At 49.6% G+C, this 27,504-nt stretch overlaps 1 protein-coding gene across 2 annotated transcripts in view; it reads right to left on the reverse strand.

The window, feature by feature from the left end:
- LOC106564132 (lysosomal alpha-glucosidase) overlaps positions 1-17,957 on the reverse strand; it is a 56,998-nt gene extending 39,041 nt beyond the window's left edge. For both annotated transcript variants that reach the window (XR_006757855.1, XM_045690648.1), the window contains exons 1-4: positions 17,775-17,957; positions 17,082-17,171; positions 14,807-15,358; positions 14,292-14,437 (exon numbers count right to left, since the gene is read on the reverse strand). Coding sequence is in view for 1 of the 2 variants with exons in the window: in XM_045690648.1 (XP_045546604.1) it covers positions 14,292-14,437; positions 14,807-15,358; positions 17,082-17,171; positions 17,775-17,942 (956 nt within the window). In the remaining variant the exon portion in view is untranslated. The remainder of the gene's footprint in view (positions 1-14,291; positions 14,438-14,806; positions 15,359-17,081; positions 17,172-17,774) is intronic.
- Between the last annotated feature and the right edge of the window lie 9,547 nt (positions 17,958-27,504).

Raw genomic sequence — 27,504 nt, forward strand, 5'->3', positions numbered from 1 at the left:
AGAGAGAGAGGGAGACTAGAGACTACAGAGAGAGAGAGGGAGACTAGAGACTACAGAGAGAGAGAGGGAGACTAGAGACTACAGAGAGAGAGAGGGAGACTAGAGACTACAGAGAGAGAGAGGGAGAGTAGAGACTACAGAGAGAGAGAGGGAGAGTAGAGACTACAGAGAGAGAGAGGAGAGTAGAGACTACAGAGAGAGAGAGAGGGAGAGTAGAGACTACAGAGAGAGAGAGAGGGGAGAGTAGAGACTACAGAGAGAGAGAGAGGGAGGGTAGAGACTACAGAGAGAGAGAGAGAGGGAGGGAGTAGAGACTACAGAGAGAGAGAGAGAGGGAGGGAGTAGAGACTACAGAGAGAGAGAGAGAGGGAGGGAGTAGAGACTACAGAGAGAGAGAGAGAGGGAGGGAGTAGAGACTACAGAGAGAGAGAGGGAGGGAGTAGAGACTACAGAGAGAGAGAGAGGGAGGGAGTAGAGACTACAGAGAGAGGGAGAGTAGAGACTACAGAGAGAGAGAGGGAGACTAGAGACTACAGAGAGAGAGAGGGAGGGTAGAGACTACAGAGAGAGGGAGGGTAGAGACTACAGAGAGAGGGAGGGTAGAGACTACAGAGAGAGGGAGGGAGTAGAGACTACAGAGAGAGAGAGGGAGAGTAGAGACTACAGAGAGAGAGAGAGGAGAGTAGAGACTACAGAGAGAGAGAGGGAGAGTAGAGACTACAGAGAGAGAGAGGAGGGAGGTAGAGACTACAGAGAGAGAGAGGGAGGGAGTAGAGACTACAGAGAGAGAGAGGGAGGGAGTAGAGACTACAGAGAGAGAGAGGGAGGGAGTAGAGACTACAGAGAGAGAGAGGGAGGGAGTAGAGACTACAGAGAGAGAGAGGGAGGAGTAGAGACTACAGAGAGAGAGAGGGAGGGAGTAGAGACTACAGAGAGAGAGAGGGGAGGGAGTAGAGACTACAGAGAGAGAGAGGGAGGGAGTAGAGACTACAGAGAGAGAGAGGAGGGAGTAGAGACTACAGAGAGAGAGAGGGAGGGAGTAGAGACTACAGAGAGAGAGAGGGAGGGAGTAGAGACTACAGAGAGAGAGAGGGGAGGGAGTAGAGACTACAGAGAGAGGGAGGGAGTAGAGACTACAGAGAGAGAGAGGGAGTAGAGACTACAGAGAGAGAGAGGGAGGGAGTAGAGACTACAGAGAGAGAGAGGGAGGGAGTAGAGACTACAGAGAGAGAGAGAGGGAGGGAGTAGAGACTACAGAGAGAGGGAGGGAGGGAGTAGAGACTACAGAGAGAGAGAGGGAGGAGTAGAGACTACAGAGAGAGAGAGGGAGAGTAGAGACTACAGAGAGAGAGAGGGAGAGTAGAGACTACAGAGAGAGAGAGGGGAGAGTAGAGACTACAGAGAGAGAGAGGGAGAGTAGAGACTACAGAGAGAGAGAGGGAGAGTAGAGACTACAGAGAGAGAGGGAGGGAGTAGAGACTACAGAGAGAGAGGGAGGGAGTAGAGACTACAGAGAGAGAGAGGGAGGGAGTAGAGACTACAGAGAGAGAGAGGGAGGGAGTAGAGACTACAGAGAGAGAGAGAGGAGGGAGTAGAGACTACAGAGAGAGAGAGAGGGAGGGAGTAGAGACTACAGAGAGAGAGAGAGGGAGGGAGTAGAGACTACAGAGAGAGAGAGGGAGGGAGTAGAGACTACAGAGAGAGAGAGGGGAGGGAGTAGAGACTACAGAGAGAGGGAGGGAGGGAGTAGAGACTACAGAGAGAGAGAGGGAGGGAGTAGAGACTACAGAGAGAGAGAGGGAGGGAGTAGAGACTACAGAGAGAGAGAGGGAGGGAGTAGAGACTACAGAGAGAGAGAGGGAGGGAGTAGAGACTACAGAGAGAGGGAGGGAGTAGAGACTACAGAGAGAGAGAGGGAGTAGAGACTACAGAGAGAGAGAGGGAGGGTAGAGAGACTACAGAGAGAGAGAGGGGAGTAGAGACTACAGAGAGAGAGAGGGAGGGAGTAGAGACTACAGAGAGAGAGAGAGGGAGGGAGTAGAGACTACAGAGAGAGGGAGGGAGGGAGTAGAGACTACAGAGAGAGAGAGGGAGGGAGTAGAGACTACAGAGAGAGAGAGTGAGAGTAGAGACTACAGAGAGAGAGAGAGGGAGAGTAGAGACTACAGAGAGAGAGAGGGGAGAGTAGAGACTACAGAGAGAGAGAGGGAGAGTAGAGACTACAGAGAGAGAGAGAGGGAGAGTAGAGACTACAGAGAGAGAGGGAGGGTAGAGACTACAGAGAGAGAGAGGGAGGGAGAGACTACAGAGAGAGAGAGAGAGAGGGAGTAGAGACTACAGAGAGAGAGAGAGGGAGGGAGTAGAGACTACAGAGAGAGAGAGAGGGAGGGAGTAGAGACTACAAAGAGAGAGAGAGGGAGGGAGTAGAGACTACAGAGAGAGAGAGGGAGGGAGTAGAGACTACAGAGAGAGAGAGGGAGGGAGTAGAGACTACAGAGAGAGAGAGAGGGAGGGAGTAGAGACTACAGAGAGAGAGAGAGGGAGGGAGTAGAGACTACAGAGAGAGGGAGGAGGAGTAGAGACTACAGAGAGAGAGAGGGAGGGAGTAGAGACTACAGAGAGAGAGAGGGAGAGTAGAGACTACAGAGAGAGAGAGGGAGAGTAGAGACTACAGAGAGAGAGAGGGAGAGTAGAGACTACAGAGAGAGAGAGGGAGAGTAGAGACTACAGAGAGAGAGAGGGAGAGTAGAGACTACAGAGAGAGAGAGAGGGAGGGTAGAGACTACAGAGAGAGAGAGAGGGAGGGAGTAGAGACTACAGAGAGAGAGAGGGAGGGAGTAGAGACTACAGAGAGAGAGAGAGGGAGGGAGTAGAGACTACAGAGAGAGAGAGAGGGAGGGAGTAGAGACTACAAAGAGAGAGAGAGGGAGGGAGTAGAGACTACAGAGAGAGAGAGGGAGGAGTAGAGACTACAGAGAGAGAGAGGGAGGGAGTAGAGACTACAGAGAGAGAGAGAGGGAGGGAGTAGAGACTACAGAGAGAGAGAGAGGGAGGGAGTAGAGACTACAGAGAGAGAGAGAGGAGGGAGTAGAGACTACAGAGAGAGAGAGAGGGAGGGAGTAGAGACTACAGAGAGAGAGAGAGGGAGGGAGTAGAGACTACAGAGAGAGAGAGAGGGAGGGAGTAGAGACTACAGAGAGAGAGAGGGAGGGTAGAGACTACAGAGAGAGAGAGGGAGGGTAGAGACTACAGAGAGAGAGAGGGAGGGAGTAGAGACTACAGAGAGAGAGAGGGAGGGAGTAGAGACTAGAGAGAGAGAGAGGGAGGGAGTAGAGACTACAGAGAGAGAGAGGGAGGGAGTAGAGACTACAGAGAGAGGGAGGGAGTAGAGACTACAGAGAGAGAGAGGGAGGGAGTAGAGACTACAGAGAGAGAGAGGGAGGGAGTAGAGACTACAGAGAGAGAGAGGGAGGGAGTAGAGACTACAGAGAGAGAGAGGGAGGGAGTAGAGACTACAGAGAGAGAGAGGGAGGGAGTAGAGACTACAGAGAGAGAGAGGGAGGGAGTAGAGACTACAGAGAGAGAGAGGGAGAGTAGAGACTACAGAGAGAGAGAGGGAGGGAGTAGAGACTACAGAGAGAGGGAGGGAGTAGAGACTACAGAGAGAGGGAGAGTAGAGACTACAGAGAGAGAGAGGGAGACTAGAGACTACAGAGAGAGAGAGGGAGACTAGAGACTACAGAGAGAGAGAGGGAGACTAGAGACTACAGAGAGAGAGAGGGAGAGTAGAGACTACAGAGAGAGAGAGGGAGAGTAGAGACTACAGAGAGAGAGAGGGAGAGTAGAGACTACAGAGAGAGAGAGAGGGAGAGTAGAGACTACAGAGAGAGAGAGAGGGAGAGTAGAGACTACAGAGAGAGAGAGAGGGAGGGTAGAGACTACAGAGAGAGAGAGAGGGAGGGTAGAGACTACAGAGAGAGAGAGAGAGAGGGAGGGAGTAGAGACTACAGAGAGAGAGAGAGAGAGGGAGGGAGTAGAGACTACAGAGAGAGAGAGGGAGGGAGTAGAGACTACAGAGAGAGAGAGGGAGGGAGTAGAGACTACAGAGAGAGGGAGAGTAGAGACTACAGAGAGAGGGAGAGTAGAGACTACAGAGAGAGGGAGAGTAGACTACAGAGAGAGGGAGAGTAGAGACTACAGAGAGAGGGAGAGTAGAGACTACAGAGAGAGGGAGAGTAGAGACTACAGAGAGAGAGAGGGAGACTAGAGACTACAGAGAGAGAGAGGGAGACTAGAGACTACAGAGAGAGGGAGGGTAGAGACTACAGAGAGAGGGAGGGTAGAGACTACAGAGAGAGGGAGGGTAGAGACTACAGAGAGAGGGAGGGAGTAGAGACTACAGAGAGAGAGAGAGGGAGAGTAGAGACTACAGAGAGAGAGAGGGAGGGAGTAGAGACTACAGAGAGAGAGAGGGAGGGAGTAGAGACTACAGAGAGAGAGAGGGAGGGAGTAGAGACTACAGAGAGAGAGAGGGGAGGGAGTAGAGACTACAGAGAGAGGGAGGGAGGGAGTAGAGACTACAGAGAGAGAGAGGGGAGGGAGTAGAGACTACAGAGAGAGAGAGAGGAGGGAGTAGAGACTACAGAGAGAGAGAGAGGGAGGAGTAGAGACTACAGAGAGAGGGAGGGAGTAGAGACTACAGAGAGAGAGAGGGAGTAGAGACTACAGAGAGAGAGAGGAGGGAGTAGAGACTACAGAGAGAGAGAGGAGGGAGTAGAGACTACAGAGAGAGAGAGGGAGGGAGTAGAGACTACAGAGAGAGAGAGAGGGAGGGAGTAGAGACTACAGAGAGAGGGAGGGAGGGAGTAGAGACTACAGAGAGAGAGAGGGAGGGAGTAGAGACTACAGAGAGAGAGAGGGAGAGTAGAGACTACAGAGAGAGAGAGGGAGAGTAGAGACTACAGAGAGAGAGAGGGAGAGTAGAGACTACAGAGAGAGAGAGGGAGAGTAGAGACTACAGAGAGAGAGGGAGGGTAGAGACTACAGAGAGAGAGAGAGGGAGGGAGTAGAGACTACAGAGAGAGAGAGGGAGGGAGTAGAGACTACAGAGAGAGAGGGAGGGAGTAGAGACTACAGAGAGAGAGAGAGGGAGGGAGTAGAGACTACAGAGAGAGAGAGAGGGAGGGAGTAGAGACTACAGAGAGAGAGGGAGGGAGTAGAGACTACAGAGAGAGAGAGGGAGGGAGTAGAGACTACAGAGAGAGGGAGGGAGTAGAGACTACAGAGAGAGAGAGGGAGTAGAGACTACAGAGAGAGAGAGGGAGTAGAGACTACAGAGAGAGAGAGGGAGTAGAGACTACAGAGAGAGAGAGGAGGGAGTAGAGACTACAGAGAGAGAGAGGGAGGGAGTAGAGACTACAGAGAGAGAGAGAGGGAGGGAGTAGAGACTACAGAGAGAGAGAGGGAGGGAGTAGAGACTACAGAGAGAGAGAGGGAGGGAGTAGAGACTACAGAGAGAGAGAGGGAGAGTAGAGACTACAGAGAGAGAGAGGGAGAGTAGAGACTACAGAGAGAGAGAGGGAGAGTAGAGACTACAGAGAGAGAGAGGGAGAGTAGAGACTACAGAGAGAGAGGGAGGGTAGAGACTACAGAGAGAGAGAGAGGGAGGAGTAGAGACTACAGAGAGAGAGAGGGAGGGAGTAGAGACTACAGAGAGAGAGGGAGGGAGTAGAGACTACAGAGAGAGAGAGAGGGAGGGAGTAGAGACTACAGAGAGAGAGAGAGAGGGAGGGAGTAGAGACTACAAAGAGAGAGAGAGGGAGGGAGTAGAGACTACAGAGAGAGAGAGGGAGGGAGTAGAGACTACAGAGAGAGAGAGAGGGAGGGAGTAGAGACTACAGAGAGAGAGAGGGAGGGAGTAGAGACTACAGAGAGAGAGAGGGAGGGAGTAGAGACTACAGAGAGAGAGAGGGAGGGAGTAGAGACTACAGAGAGAGAGAGGGAGGGACTAGAGACTACAGAGAGAGAGAGGGAGGGAGTAGAGACTACAGAGAGAGAGAGGGAGGGAGTAGAGACTACAGAGAGAGAGAGGGAGGGACTAGAGACTACAGAGAGAGAGAGGGAGGGAGTAGAGAATACAGAGAGAGAGAGGGAGGGAGTAGAGACTACAGAGAGAGGGAGGGAGGGAGTAGAGACTACAGAGAGAGGGAGGGAGGGAGTAGAGACTACAGAGAGAGAGAGGGAGGGAGTAGAGACTACAGAGAGAGAGAGGGAGGGAGTAGAGACTACAGAGAGAGAGAGGGAGGGAGTAGAGACTACATAGAGAGGGAGGGAGGGAGTAGAGACTACAGAGAGAGAGAGGGAGGGAGTAGAGACTACAGAGAGAGAGAGAGGGAGGGAGTAGAGACTACAGAGAGAGGGAGGGAGGGAGTAGAGACTACAGAGAGAGAGAGGGAGGGAGTAGAGACTACAGAGAGAGAGAGGGAGAGTAGAGACTACAGAGAGAGAGAGGGAGAGTAGAGACTACAGAGAGAGAGAGGGAGAGTAGAGACTACAGAGAGAGAGAGGGAGAGTAGAGACTACAGAGAGAGAGAGGGAGAGTAGAGACTACAGAGAGAGAGGGAGGGTAGAGACTACAGAGAGAGAGAGGGAGGGAGTAGAGACTACAGAGAGAGAGAGAGGGAGGGAGTAGAGACTACAGAGAGAGAGAGAGGGAGGGAGTAGAGACTACAAAGAGAGAGAGAGGGAGGGAGTAGAGACTACAGAGAGAGAGAGGGAGGGAGTAGAGACTACAGAGAGAGAGAGGGAGGGAGTAGAGACTACAGAGAGAGAGAGGAGGGAGTAGAGACTACAGAGAGAGAGAGAGGGAGGGAGTAGAGACTACAGAGAGAGAGAGAGGGAGGGAGTAGAGACTACAGAGAGAGAGAGAGGGAGGGAGTAGAGACTACAGAGAGAGAGAGGGAGAGTAGAGACTACAGAGAGAGAGAGGGAGGGTAGAGACTACAGAGAGAGAGAGGGAGGGAGTAGAGACTACAGAGAGAGAGAGGGAGGGAGTAGAGACTACAGAGAGAGAGAGGGAGGGAGTAGAGACTACAGAGAGAGAGAGGGAGGGAGTAGAGACTACAGAGAGAGAGAGAGAGAGTAGAGACTACAGAGAGAGAGAGGGAGGGAGTAGAGACTACAGAGAGAGAGAGGGAGGGAGTAGAGACTACAGAGAGAGAGAGGGGGAGTAGAGACTACAGAGAGAGGGAGAGTAGAGACTACAGAGAGAGGGAGAGTAGAGACTACAGAGAGAGGGAGAGTAGAGACTACAGAGAGAGAGAGGGAGAGTAGAGACTACAGAGAGAGAGAGGGAGAGTAGAGACTACAGAGAGAGAGAGGGAGAGTAGAGACTACAGAGAGAGAGAGGGAGAGTAGAGACTACAGAGAGAGAGAGGGAGAGTAGAGACGACAGAGAGAGAGAGGGAGAGTAGAGACTACAGAGAGAGAGAGAGGGAGGGAGTAGAGACGACAGAGAGAGAGAGGGAGGGAGTAGAGACTACAGAGAGAGAGAGAGGGAGTAGAGACTACAGAGAGAGAGAGGAGGGAGTAGAGACTACAGAGAGAGAGAGAGGGAGTAGAGACTACAGAGAGAGAGAGAGGGAGGGAGTAGAGACTACAGAGAGAGAGAGAGGGAGGGAGTAGAGACTACAGAGAGAGAGAGAGGGAGGGAGTAGAGACTACAGAGAGAGAGAGAGGGAGGGAGTAGAGACTACAGAGAGAGAGAGAGGGAGGGAGTAGAGACTACAGAGAGAGAGAGAGGGAGGGAGTAGATACTACAGAGAGAGAGAGAGAGGGAGGGAGTAGAGACTACAGAGAGAGAGAGGGAGGGAGTAGAGACTACAGAGAGAGAGAGGGAGAGTAGAGACTACAGAGAGAGAGAGGGAGAGTAGAGACTACAGAGAGAGAGAGGGAGAGCAGAGACTACAGAGAGAGAGAGGGAGAGTAGAGACTACAGAGAGAGAGAGGGAGAGTAGAGACTACAGAGAGAGAGAGGGAGGGAGTAGAGACTACAGAGAGAGAGAGGGAGGGAGTAGAGACTAAAGAGAGAGAGAGGGAGGGAGTAGAGACTACAGAGAGAGAGAGGGAGGGAGTAGAGACTACAGAGAGAGAGAGGGAGTAGAGACTACAGAGAGAGAGTAGAGACTACAGAGGGAGAGTAGAGACTACAGAGAGAGAGAGGGAGACTAGAGACTACAGAGAGAGAGAGGGAGACTAGAGACTACAGAGAGAGAGAGGGAGAGTAGAGACTACAGAGAGAGAGAGGGAGAGTAGAGACTACAGAGAGAGAGAGAGGGAGAGTAGAGACTACAGAGAGAGAGAGAGGGAGAGTAGAGACTACAGAGAGAGAGAGAGGGAGGGAGTAGAGACTACAGAGAGAGAGAGACTAGAGACTACAGAGAGAGAGAGACTAGAGACTACAGAGAGAGAGAGGGAGACTAGAGACTACAGAGAGAGAGAGGGAGACTAGAGACTACAGAGAGAGAGAGGGAGAGTAGAGACTACAGAGAGAGAGAGGGAGAGTAGAGACTACAGAGAGAGAGAGGGAGGGAGTAGAGACTACAGAGAGAGAGAGGGAGGGAGTAGAGACTACAGAGAGAGAGAGGGAGGGAGTAGAGACTACAGAGAGAGAGAGGGAGGGAGTAGAGACTACAGAGAGAGAGAGGGAGTAGAGACTACAGAGAGAGGGAGGGAGTAGAGACTACAGAGAGAGGGAGGGAGTAGAGACTACAGAGAGAGGGAGGGAGTAGAGACTACAGAGAGAGAGAGGGAGTAGAGACTACAGAGAGAGAGAGAGGGAGGGAGTAGAGACTACAGAGAGAGAGAGAGAGGGAGGGAGTAGAGACTACAGAGAGAGAGAGAGGGAGGGAGTAGAGACTACAGAGAGAGAGAGAGAGGGAGGGAGTAGAGACTACAGAGAGAGAGAGAGGGAGGGAGTAGAGACTACAGAGAGAGAGAGAGAGGGAGGGAGGGAGTAGAGACTACAGAGAGAGAGAGAGAGAGAGGGAGGGAGTAGAGACTACAGAGAGAGAGAGAGAGAGGGGAGGGAGTAGAGACTACAGAGAGAGAGAGAGAGAGAGGGAGGGAGTAGAGACTACAGAGAGAGAGAGAGAGGGAGGGAGTAGAGACTACAGAGAGAGAGAGAGAGGGAGGGAGTAGAGACTACAGAGAGAGAGAGAGAGGAGGGAGTAGAGACTACAGAGAGAGAGAGAGAGGGAGGGAGTAGAGACTACAGAGAGAGAGAGAGGGGAGGGAGTAGAGACTACAGAGAGAGAGAGAGAGGGAGGGAGTAGAGACTACAGAGAGAGAGAGAGGGAGGGAGTAGAGACTACAGAGAGAGAGAGAGGGAGGGAGTAGAGACTACAGAGAGAGAGAGAGGGAGGGAGTAGAGACTACAGAGAGAGAGAGAGGGGAGGGAGTAGAGACTACAGAGAGAGAGAGAGGGAGAGAGTAGAGACTACAGAGAGAGAGAGAGGGAGGGAGTAGAGACTACAGAGAGAGAGAGGGAGGGTAGAGACTACAGAGAGAGAGAGGGAGGGTAGAGACTACAGAGAGAGGGAGAGTAGAGACTACAGAGAGAGGGAGAGTAGAGACTACAGAGAGAGGGAGGGAGTAGAGACTACAGAGAGAGGGAGGGAGTAGAGACTACAGAGAGAGGGAGGGAGTAGAGACTACAGAGAGAGGGAGGGAGTAGAGACTACAGAGAGAGGGAGGGAGTAGAGACTACAGAGAGAGGGAGGGAGTAGAGACTACAGAGAGAGGGAGGGAGTAGAGACTACAGAGAGAGGGAGGGAGTAGAGACTATAGAGAGAGGGAGGGAGTAGAGACTACAGAGAGAGGGAGGGAGTAGAGACTACAGAGAGAGGGAGGGAGTAGAGACTACAGAGAGAGGGAGGGAGTAAGACTACAGAGAGAGGGAGGGAGTAGAGACTACAGAGAGAGGGAGGGAGTAGAGACTACAGAGAGAGGGAGGGAGTAGAGACTACAGAGAGAGGGAGGGTAGAGACTACAGAGAGAGGGAGAGTAGAGACTACAGAGAGAGGGAGGGTAGAGACTACAGAGAGAGGGAGGGAGTAGAGACTACAGAGAGAGAGAGGGAGAGTAGAGACTACAGAGAGAGAGAGGGAGAGTAGAGACTACAGAGAGAGAGGGAGAGTAGAGACTACAGAGAGAGAGAGGGAGAGTAGAGACTACAGAGAGAGAGAGGGAGGGTAGAGACTACAGAGAGAGAGAGGGAGGGAGTAGAGACTACAGAGAGAGAGAGAGGGAGGGAGTAGAGACTACAGAGAGAGAGAGAGGGAGGGAGTAGAGACTACAGAGAGAGAGAGGAGGGAGTAGAGACTACAGAGAGAGAGAGGGAGGGAGTAGAGACTACAGAGAGAGAGAGGGAGGGAGTAGAGACTACAGAGAGAGAGAGGGAGGGAGTAGAGACTACAGAGAGAGAGAAGGAGAGTAGAGACTACAGAGAGAGGGAGAGTAGAGACTACAGAGAGAGGGAGAGTAGAGACTACAGAGAGAGGGAGAGTAGAGACTACAGAGAGAGAGAGGGGAGGGAGTAGAGACTACAGAGAGAGAGAGAGGGAGGGAGTAGAGACTACAGAGAGAGAGAGGGAGGGAGTAGAGACTACAGAGAGAGAGAGGGAGGGAGTAGAGACTACAGAGAGAGGGAGGGAGGGAGTAGAGACTACAGAGAGAGAGAGGGAGGGAGTAGAGACTACAGAGAGAGAGAGAGGAGGGAGTAGAGACTACAGAGAGAGAGAGAGGGAGGGAGTAGAGACTACAGAGAGAGAGAGGGAGTAGAGACTACAGAGAGAGAGAGGGAGTAGAGACTACAGAGAGAGAGGGAGTAGAGACTACAGAGAGAGAGAGTAGAGACTACAGAGAGAGGGAGAGTAGAGACTACAGAGAGAGGGAGACTAGAGACTAGAGAGAGAGGGAGACTAGACTAGAGAGAGAGAGAGGGAGACTAGACTAGAGAGAGAGAGAGAGGGAGAGTAGACTAGAGAGAGAGAGAGGGAGAGTAGAGACTACAGAGAGAGAGAGGGAGAGTAGAGACTACAGAGAGAGAGAGGGAGAGTAGAGACTACAGAGAGAGAGAGGGAGGGAGTAGAGACTACAGAGAGAGAGAGGGAGGGAGTAGAGACTACAGAGAGAGAGAGAGGGAAGGAGAAGAGACTACAGAGAGAGGGAGGGAGTAGAGACTACAGAGAGAGGGAGAGTAGAGACTACAGAGAGAGGGAGAGTAGAGACTACAGAGAGAGGGAGGGAGTAGAGACTACAGAGAGAGGGAGGGAGTAGAGACTACAGAGAGAGGGAGGGAGTAGAGACTACAGAGAGAGGGAGGGAGTAGAGACTACAGAGAGAGGGAGGGAGTAGAGACTACAGAGAGAGGGAGGGAGTAGAGACTACAGAGAGAGGGAGGGAGTAGAGACTACAGAGAGAGGGAGGGAGTAGAGACTACAGAGAGAGGGAGGGAGTAGAGACTACAGAGAGAGGGAGGGAGTAGAGACTACAGAGAGAGGGAGGGTAGAGACTACAGAGAGAGGGAGGGTAGAGACTACAGAGAGAGGGAGGGAGTAGAGACTACAGAGAGAGGGAGGGTAGAGACTACAGAGGGAGGGAGGGTAGAGACTACAGAGAGAGGGAGGGTAGAGACTACAGAGAGAGGGAGAGTAGAGACTACAGAGAGAGGGAGGGAGTAGACTACAGAGAGAGGGAGGGTAGAGACTACAGAGAGAGGGAGGGTAGAGACTACAGAGAGAGGGAGGGTAGAGACTACAGAGAGAGGGAGGGAGTAGAGACTACAGAGAGAGGGAGAGTAGAGACTACAGAGAGAGAGGGAGAGTAGAGACTACAGAGAGAGAGAGGGAGAGTAGAGACTACAGAGAGAGGGAGGGAGTAGACTACAGAGAGAGGGAGGGTAGAGACTACAGAGAGAGAGGGAGAGTAGAGACTACAGAGAGAGGGAGAGTAGAGACTACAGAGAGAGGGAGAGTAGAGACTACAGAGAGAGGGAGAGTAGAGACTACAGAGAGAGGGAGAGTAGAGACTACAGAGAGAGGGAGAGTAGAGACTACAGAGAGAGGGAGAGTAGAGACTACAGAGAGAGGGAGAGTAGAGACTACAGAGAGAGAGGAGAGTAGAGACTACAGAGAGAGGGAGAGTAGAGACTACAGAGAGAGGGAGAGTAGAGACTACAGAGAGAGAGGGAGAGTAGAGACTACAGAGAGAGGGAGAGTAGAGACTACAGAGAGAGGGAGAGTAGAGACTACAGAGAGAGGGAGGAGTAGAGACTACAGAGAGAGGGAGAGTAGAGACTACAGAGAGAGGGAGAGTAGAGACTACAGAGAGAGAGAGGGAGGGAGTAGAGACTACAGAGAGAGAGAAGGAGAGTAGAGACTACAGAGAGAGGGAGAGTAGAGACTACAGAGAGAGGGAGAGTAGAGACTACAGAGAGAGGGAGAGTAGAGACTACAGAGAGAGGGAGAGTAGAGACTACAGAGAGAGAGAGGGAGGGAGTAGAGACTACAGAGAGAGAGAGGGAGGGAGTAGAGACTACAGAGAGAGAGAGGGAGGGAGTAGAGACTACAGAGAGAGAGAGGGAGGGAGTAGAGACTACAGAGAGAGGGAGGGAGGGAGTAGAGACTACAGAGAGAGAGAGGGAGGGAGTAGAGACTACAGAGAGAGAGAGGGAGGGAGTAGAGACTACAGAGAGAGAGAGGGAGGGAGTAGAGACTACAGAGAGAGAGAGGGAGTAGAGACTACAGAGAGAGAGAGGGAGTAGAGACTACAGAGAGAGAGGGAGTAGAGACTACAGAGAGAGAGAGAGTAGAGACTACAGAGAGAGGGAGAGTAGAGACTACAGAGAGAGGGAGACTAGAGACTAGAGAGAGAGGGAGACTAGACTAGAGAGAGAGAGAGGGAGACTAGACTAGAGAGAGAGAGAGAGGGAGAGTAGACTAGAGAGAGAGAGAGGGAGAGTAGAGACTACAGAGAGAGAGAGGGAGAGTAGAGACTACAGAGAGAGAGAGGGAGAGTAGAGACTACAGAGAGAGAGAGGGAGGGAGTAGAGACTACAGAGAGAGAGAGGGAGGGAGTAGAGACTACAGAGAGAGAGAGGGAAGGAGAAGAGACTACAGAGAGAGGGAGGGAGTAGAGACTACAGAGAGAGGGAGAGTAGAGACTACAGAGAGAGGGAGGGAGTAGAGACTACAGAGAGAGGGAGGGAGTAGAGACTACAGAGAGAGGGAGGGAGTAGAGACTACAGAGAGAGGGAGGGAGTAGAGACTACAGAGAGAGGGAGGGAGTAGAGACTACAGAGAGAGGGAGGGAGTAGAGACTACAGAGAGAGGGAGGGAGTAGAGACTACAGAGAGAGGGAGGGAGTAGAGACTACAGAGAGAGGGAGGGAGTAGAGACTACAGAGAGAGGGAGGGAGTAGAGACTACAGAGAGAGGGAGGGTAGAGACTACAGAGAGAGGGAGGGTAGAGACTACAGAGAGAGGGAGGGAGTAGAGACTACAGAGAGAGGGAGGGTAGAGACTACAGAGGGAGGGAGGGTAGAGACTACAGAGAGAGGGAGGGTAGAGACTACAGAGAGAGGGAGAGTAGAGACTACAGAGAGAGGGAGGGAGTAGACTACAGAGAGAGAGGGAGAGTAGAGACTACAGAGAGAGGGAGGGTAGAGACTACAGAGAGAGAGGGAGGGTAGAGACTACAGAGAGAGGGAGGGAGAGTAGAGACTACAGAGAGAGGGAGAGTAGAGACTACAGAGAGAGAGGGGAGAGTAGAGACTACAGAGAGAGAGAGGAGAGTAGAGACTACAGAGAGAGGGAGGAGTAGACTACAGAGAGAGGGAGAGTAGAGACTACAGAGAGAGAGAGAGAGTAGAGACTACAGAGAGAGGGAGAGTAGAGACTACAGAGAGAGGGAGAGTAGAGACTACAGAGAGAGGGAGAGTAGAGACTACAGAGAGAGGGAGAGTAGAGACTACAGAGAGAGGGAGAGTAGAGACTACAGAGAGAGGGAGAGTAGAGACTACAGAGAGAGGGAGAGTAGAGACTACAGAGAGAGGGAGAGTAGAGACTACAGAGAGAGGGAGAGTAGAGACTACAGAGAGAGGGAGAGTAGAGACTACAGAGAGAGGGAGAGTAGAGACTACAGAGAGAGGGAGAGTAGAGACTACAGAGAGAGGGAGAGTAGAGACTACAGAGAGAGGGAGGGAGTAGAGACTAGAGAATAACTCATGCGTACAGCACAGCTCCTGTGGACGTTCTCTTAACGATGATGCCAAACGGCTCATTGGACAGCTCCACAGAGTAGGCGGGACTAGAAGCCTTCTCTGTGGCCTTGGGCACGGCGATTGGCACCTCGAACCGCGACTCAGACGGGTCGGTGATCTGAACAGAACAAAAGAGAGATGAATGATATGACGGCCAAAGACCCCAGAGATCTGACACAGGGACTGAATTCATGTGTGTGTGTGTGTACTTCTGCCTGTGTGTGTGTGTGTGTGTGTGTGTGTGTGTGTGTGTGTGTGTGTGTGTGTGGGCATTATTAATGTGTGTCTATACAGTACATTAATGTGCGTCTGTCTGTATTTATGTGTGTGTGCGCACTTCTGCCTGTGTGTGTGAGTGTGTGTGCATTAATTTGTGTGTGCGCACAGTACATTCATGTCAGTATGTATGAATGCATGTATGTATTGATGTGTGTGTATGCAGTACATCCATGTGCGTCAGTTTGCATGTATTGATGTGTGTCCTCACCCTGACTCGGAGCCTGTGGTCTGTCTCATAGAGGAGCTCCAGATGTAAGGTCAGAATGTCTTTAGGGTAGTAGGTCTTCACTGTCTTCACCAGTGTTCCTGTCTGACCCAACTCTGTGGCCTTAACAGACACCAGGGAGTAGGAGGGGAACCCAGGAGGGTAGAAACACCAGGGAACACCATTCCTCCCCGGGGCAGAGGAGGAGGAGGCAGGGATGAAGCAACAGTTCCTCGCCTCACACAACTCCCTGGTCACCACCACCCCTCTCTCTGGGTAGCAGTCAAACCTCCAGGCCTCTGGGACCACTCCACAAGCCTGCGGCTCTGGTAGGGCTCTACCCCCGTCTCCCCCACCCGTCCCTGGGGAGCCCCTAGGCGGCGGGGCCCTGTGGGAGACGCTGTTAGAGGGGGCTTGGAGCCAGAAGATGGTCACCAGAAGCCAGAGGCCACAGACCAGGAGCAGCAGGGAGCCCAGGGAGATGAGGGCCGTGGTGGCAGAACAGGAGGGCCTCCAAGGCAGCAGGGGGCGCTCTGTCTCCTCTGGGTCCTTCCCCTGAAATCAGAACTACAGTTACAGTTTGACTGCAATACTACACAATACTAAACAGTAGAGTGCAAGACAGTACAGAACACTAGGTGTAGTCTGGGTAAGAAAATAAGCCATGCAGGAGCCTTGGCTTGTGCGAGTCAGAACAGCTCATAGGGGCAGGAGCCTATCTCCTGTTTCTGCAGCGTGAGGCAGCTTGATGTACAGTCCACCCTCTAGACAGGACACAAGTCTATCATCTGAGTGCCAGTCTGTTTCTGCAGCGTGAGGCAGCTTGATGTACAGTCCACCCCCTAGACAGGACACAAGTCTATCATCTGAGTGCCAGTCTGTTTCTGCAGCGTGAGGCAGCTTGATGTACACTCCACCCTCTAGACAGGACACAAGTCTATCATCTGAGTGCCAGTCTGTTTCTGCAGCGTGAGGCAGCTTGATGTACACTCCACCCTCTAGACAGGACACAAGTCTATCATCTGAGTGCCAGTCTGTTTCTGCAGCGTGAGGCAGCTTGATGTACAGTCCACCCCCTAGACAGGACACAAGTCTATCATCTGAGTGCCAGTCTGTTTCTGCAGCGTGAGGCAGCTTGATGTACAGTCCACCCCCTAGACAGGACACAAGTCTATCATCTGAGTGCCAGTCTGTTTCTGCAGCGTGAGGCAGCTTGATGTACAGTCCACCCCCTAGACAGGACACAAGTCTATCATCTGACTGCCAGTCTGTTTCTGCTTTTTTGTAAAAAACACAGGGGTGCGAAGCAGCTGAGGTAATATCTACATATACAGTACCAGTCAAAAGTTTGGACACACCTACTCATTCAAGAGTTTTCTTAAATTTTTACTATTTTCTACATTGTAGAATAATAGTGAAGATATCAAAACCATGAAATATCACATATGGAATCATGTAGTAAGCAAGAACAAAAAAAAGTGTTGAACAAATCCAAATATATTTGAGATTCTTCAAAGTAGCCACCCTTTGCCTTGATGACAGCTTTGCACACTCTTGGCATTCTCTCAACCAGCTTCATGAGGTAGTTACCTGGAATGCATTTCAATTAACAGGTGTGCCTTCTTAAAAGTACATTTGTGGAATTTCTTTCCTTCTTAATGCGTTTGAGCCAATCAGTTGTGTTGTGACAAGGCGGGGGGGGTATACAGAAGATAGCCCTATTTGGTAAAATACCATATTACGGCAAGAACAGCTCAAATAAGGAAGGAGAAACAACAGTCCATCATTACTTTAAGACATGAAGGTCAGTCAATCCGGAGAATGTCAAGAACTTTAAAAGGTTCTTCGGGTGCAGTCGCAAAAACTATCAAGTGCTATGATGAAACTGGCTCTCATGAGGACCACCACAGGAAAGGAAGACCCAGCGTTACCTCTGCTGCAGAGGATAAGTTCATTAGATTTAACTGCACCTCAGATTGCAGCCAAATAAATCCTTCACAGAGTTCAAGTAACAGACATCTCAACATCAAATATATTTTGATTTGTTTAACACTTTTTTGGTTACTACATGATTCCATGTGTTATTTCATAGTTTTGATGTCTTCACTATTATCCTACAATGTAGACAATAGTAAAAATAAAGAAAAACCATTGAATGAGTCGGTATGTCCAAACTTTTGACTGGTACTGTAGGTTGGGGTAAAATGTGACTAGGTACTACATGACAATACATTATTATACATGACAGAATCCCACAAGAGTGTTAGGTAGTTCTCACCTCCTCCATCTCCTGTACAGGAGCCTCCTCTGAAGCAGCAGCGTTGGAGAACTGGACATCCTCTGGACTCAGTCTCTTATAAGACACCATCTACACAGAGACCAGGACAAAGTGGAAGGATGAGGACACTACAGAAACCCGTCACAGGTAGCGGCATATCAAATCCAGTGTTTGGTTTACAGATATTGTAAAGACTTGTGAACACAAATCTCTAGTAAGCCGACTGTATCATATAGTTAGATAAGATTGCATTCATAGCTTCATAAATTGGACAGTGCCGAATAGCCTTGCTAGACTTCGACCCGTAGATAGCGAACACAACCGTTGCTGTAAATGCCAAAGGTTAATTTAGCTGGCCACCTCGGTTGAGGGTACTAGCGGAGTTGACTCAACTCCACGATATCGTATTACAGGGATTTAATTAACAAAAACTAGGCTGCGGACGTAATAACGTTACCTAGACAACTAGCTAGTAGTATCCCTCTAACTTAGCTTGCGTGCCGTTTACCAAAGTATCCACAATAAAGGTGTTATTGATTTAACGTCATCTGCCACATAGCACATGATGGTGAAGCTAGGACAAGGAATTGTAAGGACAGTAACATTAGCTGGTTTGTTGGCGTAGCTAGTTAACGTTAGTTTGAATCCCTTGGATAACAAGGAAAAGCAAACGACACCACGAAAGTTGCTTACCTCGACTGTTTGACTCGGAAGCGAGGGGTTTTCACAAATAATAATACACGTTCCCTCGATGTAGGTTTTCAAAACTTGTCTAGCATGCCGTCGTCTCTCCTTCCAGAAACAAGTTGTTGTCCTCTCAGGCTTCTGTTCTTCTTCGGTGAATGTAACGGCGGTCGGCATTCACCGTTAATGGTGCATTACCGCCACCTACTGTACTGGAGTGTGGGCCAGAGAAACGGAAGAACTAAATCAAATCTGCCAGCCCTGTGTCTCTTAAAAAAGAAAACAAAAGATTGGATACTACATCTGTCGAGGTTCTACCCAGTTAACTCTTTACACTTTGTGCCCAGGCAAGTCCCAGGCAGTGAGGTCAAAGATGGTGGATAAATGATGTCCCACTCAGGCTGTTTCCCATTGAAACAAAACATTCGGTTCCGTTCTGCTCAACAGGTTGGCTCTCCCTTAGACACCAATGCATTAGCAGCTAAAGCTAGTCTGCGAAGTTCATTAACCATATATGGACCAGGAAAAAAAATTGGTTGTGGGGTTGCTTCCGTCTCTGGTGAGGTGCTTTGACCATGCAGAAAATGGCAGCCTTGCTTGTAGCGCTGTTTGAGTCAAATCAGAGACAGAGCTGAGCTGAAACATCATCAGTATTGGGGAATAATTCTAATGTTAAGTATGTGGCAGCATGCACATTAAATGTATGAACGCAAATATATCAAATAATATGTTCTGAAGTGATTTGGTTTTCCTATCAGATGTAATGACTTATTCAACCGGCCGTTTCCCACCCCAAGACTGGTAAAACAGGGTTTCAACTCGAGTAGGGAAACCCTGAAGTAAAGGATGGCCTCCTCACTTCCATCTCTTCCTGCCATCCTCCCCGACTTCCTCTGTACTTGGAATAGATGCTGCCCTGCTTCTCTATTCCACTACTCCTGCAATCTCTGTACCATTACTGCCCATATCAGTCCCTAAAGCCTCTGCATTGCTTATTGAAATCTCCACTTCCACCTCCCCTCAGGGCCCATTTAGCCAGCACATCAACTACCTCATTCCCCTCCACCTCCACATGGGCTGGGACTCAAGCACATCTCACCTGTATACCCATTGGTCTCTCTTCCTAGAGCTGGCCACCAAGCCAGAGTCCGGACTTGAACCCGATTGAACATCTCTGGAGAAACCTGGAAATAGCTGTGCCACAATGCTCTCCATCCAACCTGACAGAACTTGAGAGGATCTGCAGAGAAGAATGGGAGAAACTCCCCAAATTCAGGTGTGCCAAGCTTGTAGCGTCATACCCAAGAAGACTTGAGGCTGTAATCGCTACCAAAGGTGCTTCGAAAAAAGTACTGAGTAAAGGGTCTGAATTCTTATGTAAATGTGATATTTCAGTTTTGTATTTTAATACATTTGCAAAAAAAATTAAAAAACCTGTTTTTGCTTTGTCATTATGAGGTATTATGTGTAGATTGTTGATGAATACTTTCCGAATGCATCATTTTTTGAAAGGTCTGGCTTTAAATGTACTATAGAACGCACAAGGTGCGATGTAGAAATTGGGTAGTTCATCATCAGTTCCTGTTGTCATGTCAGTCATTACATACCTTGGAAAACTATTTATAACCTGTCAGCAATGTCCAGATCAACTAGCCCATGTCAGCATGGGATAGTTGGTTTTTTAGCACATAGATATTGTTGTCATTTTTTTGTCACTCAAATTAATACATATTAGACATGGTAAATGTATAGAATTGCAAGAAAATTTGCTTTAAAACAGCAACATTTTCTTTGCACCCCGATGACAAAATGTGTCGAATTTGCAGGAAATACACTTTAAACCTGCAAAATCCTCTCCACCAACAACAGGCGTGTAAAATGTGTGTGTCATGAACAGTGCTTGTGCCCATAGAAATAGACCTGTATCTGATGCTGTCTGGACACAAGTAGTGTGGCATGTGATACTTTTTCTGGCCAGACAGCATCAAATACATGGGCTACATATAGTAAGACAGAGGGGCGCTGTTTCACTGGCTAGTTTCAGCAGGGAGGAAGAGGCGAAGAGAGACGGCTCGCACACCAAAATCTGTCCTGAATAAGCCCAATGCGTTTCTATGTGCATAATATGCAGACCTAAACTTGTCGCCTGCGTTCCCGCATTTGGGACGACGATTCGCATCTCGTCATTATTTACAGATCTCTGGTTTCAGCCATTTGCTAATAAGATAGGTCAATTGGCAGGTACGCAGTTTGGATTCTGGCTTCCCCTAAAGTAAATGTATCTTCTGTTAAAATTATATAATTACTCCTCCTGTCTAAGTAAAATCATTCAAAATACTTTACCAGAGAGCTTGACTTAGCTACAGAGGATCATTACCAGAGAGCTTGACTTAGCCACAGAGGATCATTACCAGAGAGCTTGACTTAGCCACAGAGGATCATTACCAGAGAGCTTGACTTAGCCACAGAGGATCATTACCAGAGAGCTTGACTTAGCCACATAGGATCATTACCAGAGAGCAAATGGCTGTGTGAAGTTGCTGGATATCGGCAGGAACTGGAACACTCTGTCGTACATGTCAATGCAGAGCATCCCAAACATGCTCAATGGGTGACATGTCTGGTGAGTATGCAGGCCACGGATGGACGGACATTTTCAGCTTCCAGGAATTGTGTCCAGATTCTTGCGACATGGGGCTGTGTATTATCATGCGGAAACATTAGGTGATGGTGGCAGATCCACATGACGCCATACACATTATATGCCATCTTCCCAGTACAGTTAAAACCGGGATTCATTCATGAAGAGTACACTTCTCTAGCGTGCCAGTGGAAAACGAAGGTGAGCATTTGCCCACTGAAGTCAGTTACGATGCCGAACTGCAGTCAGGTCAAGACCCTGGTGAGGATGACGAGCACGCAGATGAGCTTTCATGAGACGGTTTCTGACAGTTTGTGCAGAAATTATTCAGTTGTGCAAACCCACAGTTTCATTAGCTGTCCAGGTGGCTGGTCTCAGACGATCCAAAAGGTGAAGAAAGGTCCTGGGCTGCCGTGGTTACAAGTGGTCTGTTGTTCTGAATGTACTGCCAAATTCTCTAAAACAACATTATGGTAGAGAAATGTTCAATTCTCTGGCAACAGCTCTGGTGGACATTCCTGCAGGCAGCATGCCAATTGCGCGCTGCCTCAAAACTTGAGACATCTCTAGCATTGTCTAGTGTGACAAAACTGCACATTTTAGAGTGGCTTTTTATTGTCCCCAGCACAAGGTGCACCTGTGTAATGATCATGCTGTTTAATCAGCTTCTTGATATGCCACACCTGTCAGGTGGATGGATTATCTTGGCAAATGAGAAATGCTCACTAACAGGAATGTAAACAAATTTGTGCTAAATAACCATATGGAACATTTCAGAGATCTTATTTCAGCTCATGAAAGATGGGACAAACATTTTACGTTGATATTTTTGTTCAGTATAGGTAGAATTTTTTATTTAACCTTTATTTAATTAGGCAAGTCAGTTAAGAACAAATTCTTATTTTCAATGACGGCCTAGGAACAGTGGGTTAACTGCCTTGTTCAGGGGCAGAACGACAGATTTTTTACCTTGTCAGCTCAGGGATTCGATCTTGCAACCTTTCTGTTACTAGTCCAACGCTCTAACCACTAGGCTACCTGCCACCCTGATAGGATAAATGACAAGACTCCTGCAGCCTAGTGTCAATGTAGGTCAGCCTAGTGTGTTCTGTCTAGACCAGCCTAGTGTGTTCTGTCTAGACCAGCCTAGTGTGTTCTGTCTAGACCAGCCTAGTGTGTTCTGTCTAGGTCAGCCTAGTGTGTTCTGTCTAGGTCAGCCTAGTGTGTTCTGTCTAGGTCAGCCTAGTGTGTTCTGTCTAGGTCAGCCTAGTGTGTTCTGTCTAGGTCAGCCTAGTGTGTTCTGTCTAGGTCAGCCTAGTGTGTTCTGTCTAGGTCAGCCTAGTGTGTTCTGTCTAGACCTGTCTAGTGTGTTCTGTCTAGACCAGCCTAGTGTGTTCTGTCTAGACTAGCTTAGTGTGTTCTGTCTAGACCAGCCTAGTGTGTTCTGTCTAGGTCAGCCTAGTGTGTTCTGTCTAGACCTGTCTAGTGTGTTCTGTCTAGACCTGTCTAGTGTGTTCTGTCTAGACCAGCCTAGTGTGTTCTGTCTAGACTAGCCTAGTGTGTTCTGTCTAGACCAGCCTAGTGTGTTCTGTCTAGGTCAGCCTAGTGTGTTCTGTCTAGGTCAGCCTATTGTGTTCTGTCTAGACCAGTCTAGTGTGTTCTGTCTAGGTCAGCCTAGTGTCAATGAGGGCACACAGTGTGTTGTGAAATCTGTTGAGAATCTATTGTCATGTTTTAAAAATTGTATGACTGCCTTAATTTAACCGGAGTCCAGGAAGAGTAGCTGCTGCCTTGGCAGGAACTAATGGGGATCCCTAATAAATACAAATGTGTTTTGTCCAGGTCAGCATAGTGTCAATGTGTTTTGTCCAGGTCAGCATAGTGTCAATGTGTTTTGTCCAGGTCAGCATTGTGTCAATGGGTTTTGTCCAGGTCAGCATAGTGTCAATGTGTTCTGACCAGGTCAGCATAGTGTCAATGTGTTCTGTCCAGGTCAGCATAGTATAACCAGCCTAGTGTCAATGTGTTCTGTCCAGGTCAGCATAGTGTCAATGGGTTTTGTCCAGGTCAGCATAGTGTCAATGTGTTCTGTCCAGGTCAGCATAGTGTCAATGTGTTTTGTCCAGGTCAGCATAGTGTCAATGTGTTTTGTCCAGGTCAGCATAGTGTCAATGTGTTCTGACCAGGTCAGCATAGTGTCAATGTGTTTTGTCCAGGTCAGCATAGTGTCAATGTGTTTTGTCCAGGTCAGCATAGTGTCAATGTGTTTTGTCCAGGTCAGCATAGTGTCAATGTGTTTTGTCCAGGTCAGCACAGTGTCAATGTGTTTTGTCCAGGTCAGCATAGTGTCAATGTGTTTTGTCCAGGTCAGCATTGTGTCAATGGGTTTTGTCCAGGTCAGCATAGTGTCAATGTGTTCTGACCAGGTCAGCATAGTGTCAATGTGTTTTGTCCAGGTCAGCATAGTGTCAATGTGTTCTGTCCAGGTCAGCCTAGTATAACCAGCCTAGTGTGTTCTGTCTAGACCAGTCTAGTGTGTTTTGTCCAGGTCAGCATAGTGTCAATGTGTTTTGTCCAGGTCAGCATAGTGTCAATGTGTTTTGTTCAGGTCAGCATAGTGTCAATGTGTTCTGTCCAGGTCAGCATAGTATAACCAGCCTAGTGTCAATGTGTTTTGTCCAGGCCACCCCGACCTTTATCCACTATGTAGCTGCTCGATAGAGACTTCCCCACCCTGACCTTTATCCACTATGTAGCTGCTCGATAGAGACTTCCCCACCCTGACCTTTATCCACTATGTAGCTGCTCGATAGAGACTTCCCCACCCTGAACTTTATCCACTATGTAGCTGCTCGTTAGACTTCCCCACCCTGACCTTTATCCACTATGTAGCTGCTCGATAGAGACTTCCCCACCCTGACCTTTATCCACTATGTAGCTGCTCGATAGAGACTTCCCCACCCTGACCTTTATCCACTATGTAGCTGCTCGATAGAGACCTCCCCACCCTGACCTTTATCCACTATGTAGCTGCTCGTTAGACTTCCCCACCCTGACCTTTATCCACTATGTAGCTGCTCGAGAGACTTCCCCACCCTGACCTTTATCCACTATGTAGCTGCTCGATAGAGACTTCCCCACCCTGACCTTTATCCACTATGTAGCTGCTCGTTAGACTTCCCCACCCTGACCTTTATCCACTATGTAGCTGCTCGTTAGACTTCCCCACCCTGACCTTTATCCACTATGTAGCTGCTCGATAGAGACTTCCCCACCCTGACCTTTATCCACTATGTAGCTGCTCGATAGAGACTTCCCCACCCTGACCTTTATCCACTATGTAGCTGCTCGATAGAGACTTCCCCACCCTGACCTTTATCCACTATGTAGCTGCTCGTTAGACTTCCCCACCCTGACCTTTATCCACTATGTAGCTGCTCGATAGAGACTTCCCCACCCTGACCTTTATCCACTATGTAGCTGCTCGATAGAGACTTCCCCACCCTGACCTTTATCCACTATGTAGCTGCTCGAGAGACTTCCCCACCCTGACCTTTATCCACTATGTAGCTGCTCGTTAGACTTCCCCACCCTGACCTTTATCCACTATGTAGCTGCTCGATAGAGACTTCCCCACCCTGACCTTTATCCACTATGTAGCTGCTCGATAGAGACTTCCCCACCCTGACCTTTATCCACTATGTAGCTGCTCGAGAGACTTCCCCACCCTGACCTTTATCCACTATGTAGCTACTCGTTAGACTTCCCCACCCTGACCTTTATCCACTATGTAGCTGCTCGATAGAGACTTCCCCACCCTGACCTTTATCCACTATGTAGCTGCTCGATAGAGACTTCCCCACCCTGACCTTTATCCACTATGTAGCTGCTCGTTAGACTTCCCCACCCTGACCTTTATCCACTATGTAGCTGCTCGTTAGACTTCCCCCACCCTGACCTTTATCCACTATGTAGCTGCTCGTTAGACTTCCCCACCCTGACCTTTATCCACTATGTAGCTGCTCGTTAGACTTCCCCACCCTGACCTTTATCCACTATGTAGCTGCTCGTTAGACTTCCCCACCCTGACCTTTATCCACTATGTAGCTGCTCGATAGAGACTTCCCCACCCTGACCTTTATCCACTATGTAGCTGCTCGAGAGAGACTTCCCCACCCTGACCTTTATCCACTATGTAGCTGCTCGTTAGACTTCCCCACCCTGACCTTTATCCACTATGTAGCTGCTCGTTAGACTTCCCCACCCTGACCTTTATCCACTATGTAGCTGCTCGATAGAGACTTCCCCACCCTGACCTTTATCCACTATGTAGCTGCTCGATAGAGACTTCCCCACCCTGACCTTTATCCACTATGTAGCTGCTCGATAGAGACTTCCCTGACCTTTATCCACTATGTAGCTGCTCGTTAGACTTCCCCACCCTGACCTTTATCCACTATGTAGCTGCTCGTTAGACTTCCCCACCCTGACCTTTATCCACTATGTAGCTGCTCGTTAGAGACTTCCCCACCCTGACCTTTATCCACTATGTAGCTGCTCGTTAGACTTCCCCACCCTGACCTTTATCCACTATGTAGCTGCTCGTTAGACTTCCCCACCCTGACCTTTATCCACTATGTAGCTGCTCGATAGAGACTTCCCCACCCTGACCTTTATCCACTATGTAGCTGCTCGATAGACTTCCCCACCCTGACCTTTATCCACTATGTAGCTGCTCGTTAGACTTCCCCACCCTGACCTTTATCCACTATGTAGCTGCTCGATAGAGACTTCCCCAACCTGACCTTTATCCACTATGTAGCTGCTCGAGAGAGACTTCCCTGACCTTTATCCACTATGTAGCTGCTCGATAGAGACTTCCCCAACCTGACCTTTATCCACTATGTAGCTGCTCGATAGAGACTTCCCCACCCTGACCTTTATCCACTATGTAGCTGCTCGATAGAGACTTCCCCACCCTGACCTTTATCCACTATGTAGCTGCTCGATAGAGACTTCCCCACCCTGACCTTTATCCACTATGTAGCTGCTCGATAGAGACTTCCCCACCCTGACCTATATCCACTATGTAGCTGCTCGTTAGAGACTTCCCCACCCTGACCTTTATCCACTATGTAGCTGCTCGTTAGACTTCCCCACCCTGACCTTTATCCACTATGTAGCTGCTCGATAGAGACTTCCCCACCCTGACCTTTATCCACTATGTAGCTGCTCGATAGAGACTTCCCCACCCTGACCTTTATCCACTATGTAGCTGCTCGATAGAGACTTCCCCACCCTGATCTTTATCCACTATGTAGCTGCTCGATAGAGACTTCCCCACCCTGACCTTTATCCACTATGTAGCTGCTCGATAGAGACTTCCCCACCCTGACCTTTATCCACTATGTAGCTGCTCGATAGAGACTTCCCCACCCTGACCTTTATCCACTATGTAGCTGCTCGATAGAGACTTCCCCACCCTGACCTTTATCCACTATGTAGCTGCTCGTTAGACTTCCCCACCCTGACCTTTATCCACTATGTAGCTGCTCGATAGAGACTTCCCCACCCTGACCTTTATCCACTATGTAGCTGCTCGATAGAGACTTCCCCACCCTGACCTTTATCCACTATGTAGCTGCTCGATAGAGACTTCCCCACCCTGACCTTTATCCACTATGTAGCTGCTCGTTAGACTTCCCCACCCTGACCTTTATCCACTATGTAGCTGCTCGAGAGACTTCCCCACCCTGACCTTTATCCACTATGTAGCTGCTCGATAGAGACTTCCCCACCCTGACCTTTATCCACTATGTAGCTGCTCGTTAGACTTCCCCACCCTGACCTTTATCCACTATGTAGCTGCTCGTTAGACTTCCCCACCCTGACCTTTATCCACTATGTAGCTGCTCGATAGAGACTTCCCCACCCTGACCTTTATCCACTATGTAGCTGCTCGATAGAGACTTCCCCACCCTGACCTTTATCCACTATGTAGCTGCTCGTTAGACTTCCCCACCCTGACCTTTATCCACTATGTAGCTGCTCGTTAGACTTCCCCACCCTGACCTTTATCCACTATGTAGCTGCTCGATAGAGACTTCCCCACCCTGACCTTTATCCACTATGTAGCTGCTCGATAGAGACTTCCCCACCCTGACCTTTATCCACTATGTAGCTGCTCGTTAGACTTCCCCACCCTGACCTTTATCCACTATGTAGCTGCTCGTTAGACTTCCCCACCCTGACCTTTATCCACTATGTAGCTGCTCGTTAGACTTCCCCACCCTGACCTTTATCCACTATGTAGCTGCTCGTTAGACTTCCCCACCCTGACCTTTATCCACTATGTAGCTGCTCGTTAGACTTCCCCACCCTGACCTTTATCCACTATGTAGCTGCTCGATAGAGACTTCCCCACCCTGACCTTTATCCACTATGTAGCTGCTCGAGAGAGACTTCCCCACCCTGACCTTTATCCACTATGTAGCTGCTCGTTAGACTTCCCCACCCTGACCTTTATCCACTATGTAGCTGCTCGTTAGACTTCCCCACCCTGACCTTTATCCACTATGTAGCTGCTCGATAGAGACTTCCCCACCCTGACCTTTATCCACTATGTAGCTGCTCGATAGAGACTTCCCCACCCTGACCTTTATCCACTATGTAGCTGCTCGATAGAGACTTCCCCACCCTGACCTTTATCCACTATGTAGCTGCTCGTTAGACTTCCCCACCCTGACCTTTATCCACTATGTGGCTGCTCGTTAGACTTCCCCACCCTGACCTTTATCCACTATGTAGCTGCTCGTTAGAGACTTCCCCACCCTGACCTTTATCCACTATGTAGCTGCTCGTTAGACTTCCCCACCCTGACCTTTATCCACTATGTAGCTGCTCGTTAGACTTCCCCACCCTGACCTTTATCCACTATGTAGCTGCTCGATAGAGACTTCCCCCACCCTGACCTTTATCCACTATGTAGCTGCTCGATAGACTTCCCCACCCTGACCTTTATCCACTATGTAGCTGCTCGATAGACTTCCCCACCCTGACCTTTATCCACTATGTAGCTGCTCGATAGAGACTTCCCCA

Source organism: Salmo salar, chromosome ssa12 (assembly GCF_905237065.1).
Source record: "Salmo salar chromosome ssa12, Ssal_v3.1, whole genome shotgun sequence".
Classification (NCBI taxonomy): domain Eukaryota; kingdom Metazoa; phylum Chordata; class Actinopteri; order Salmoniformes; family Salmonidae; genus Salmo; species Salmo salar.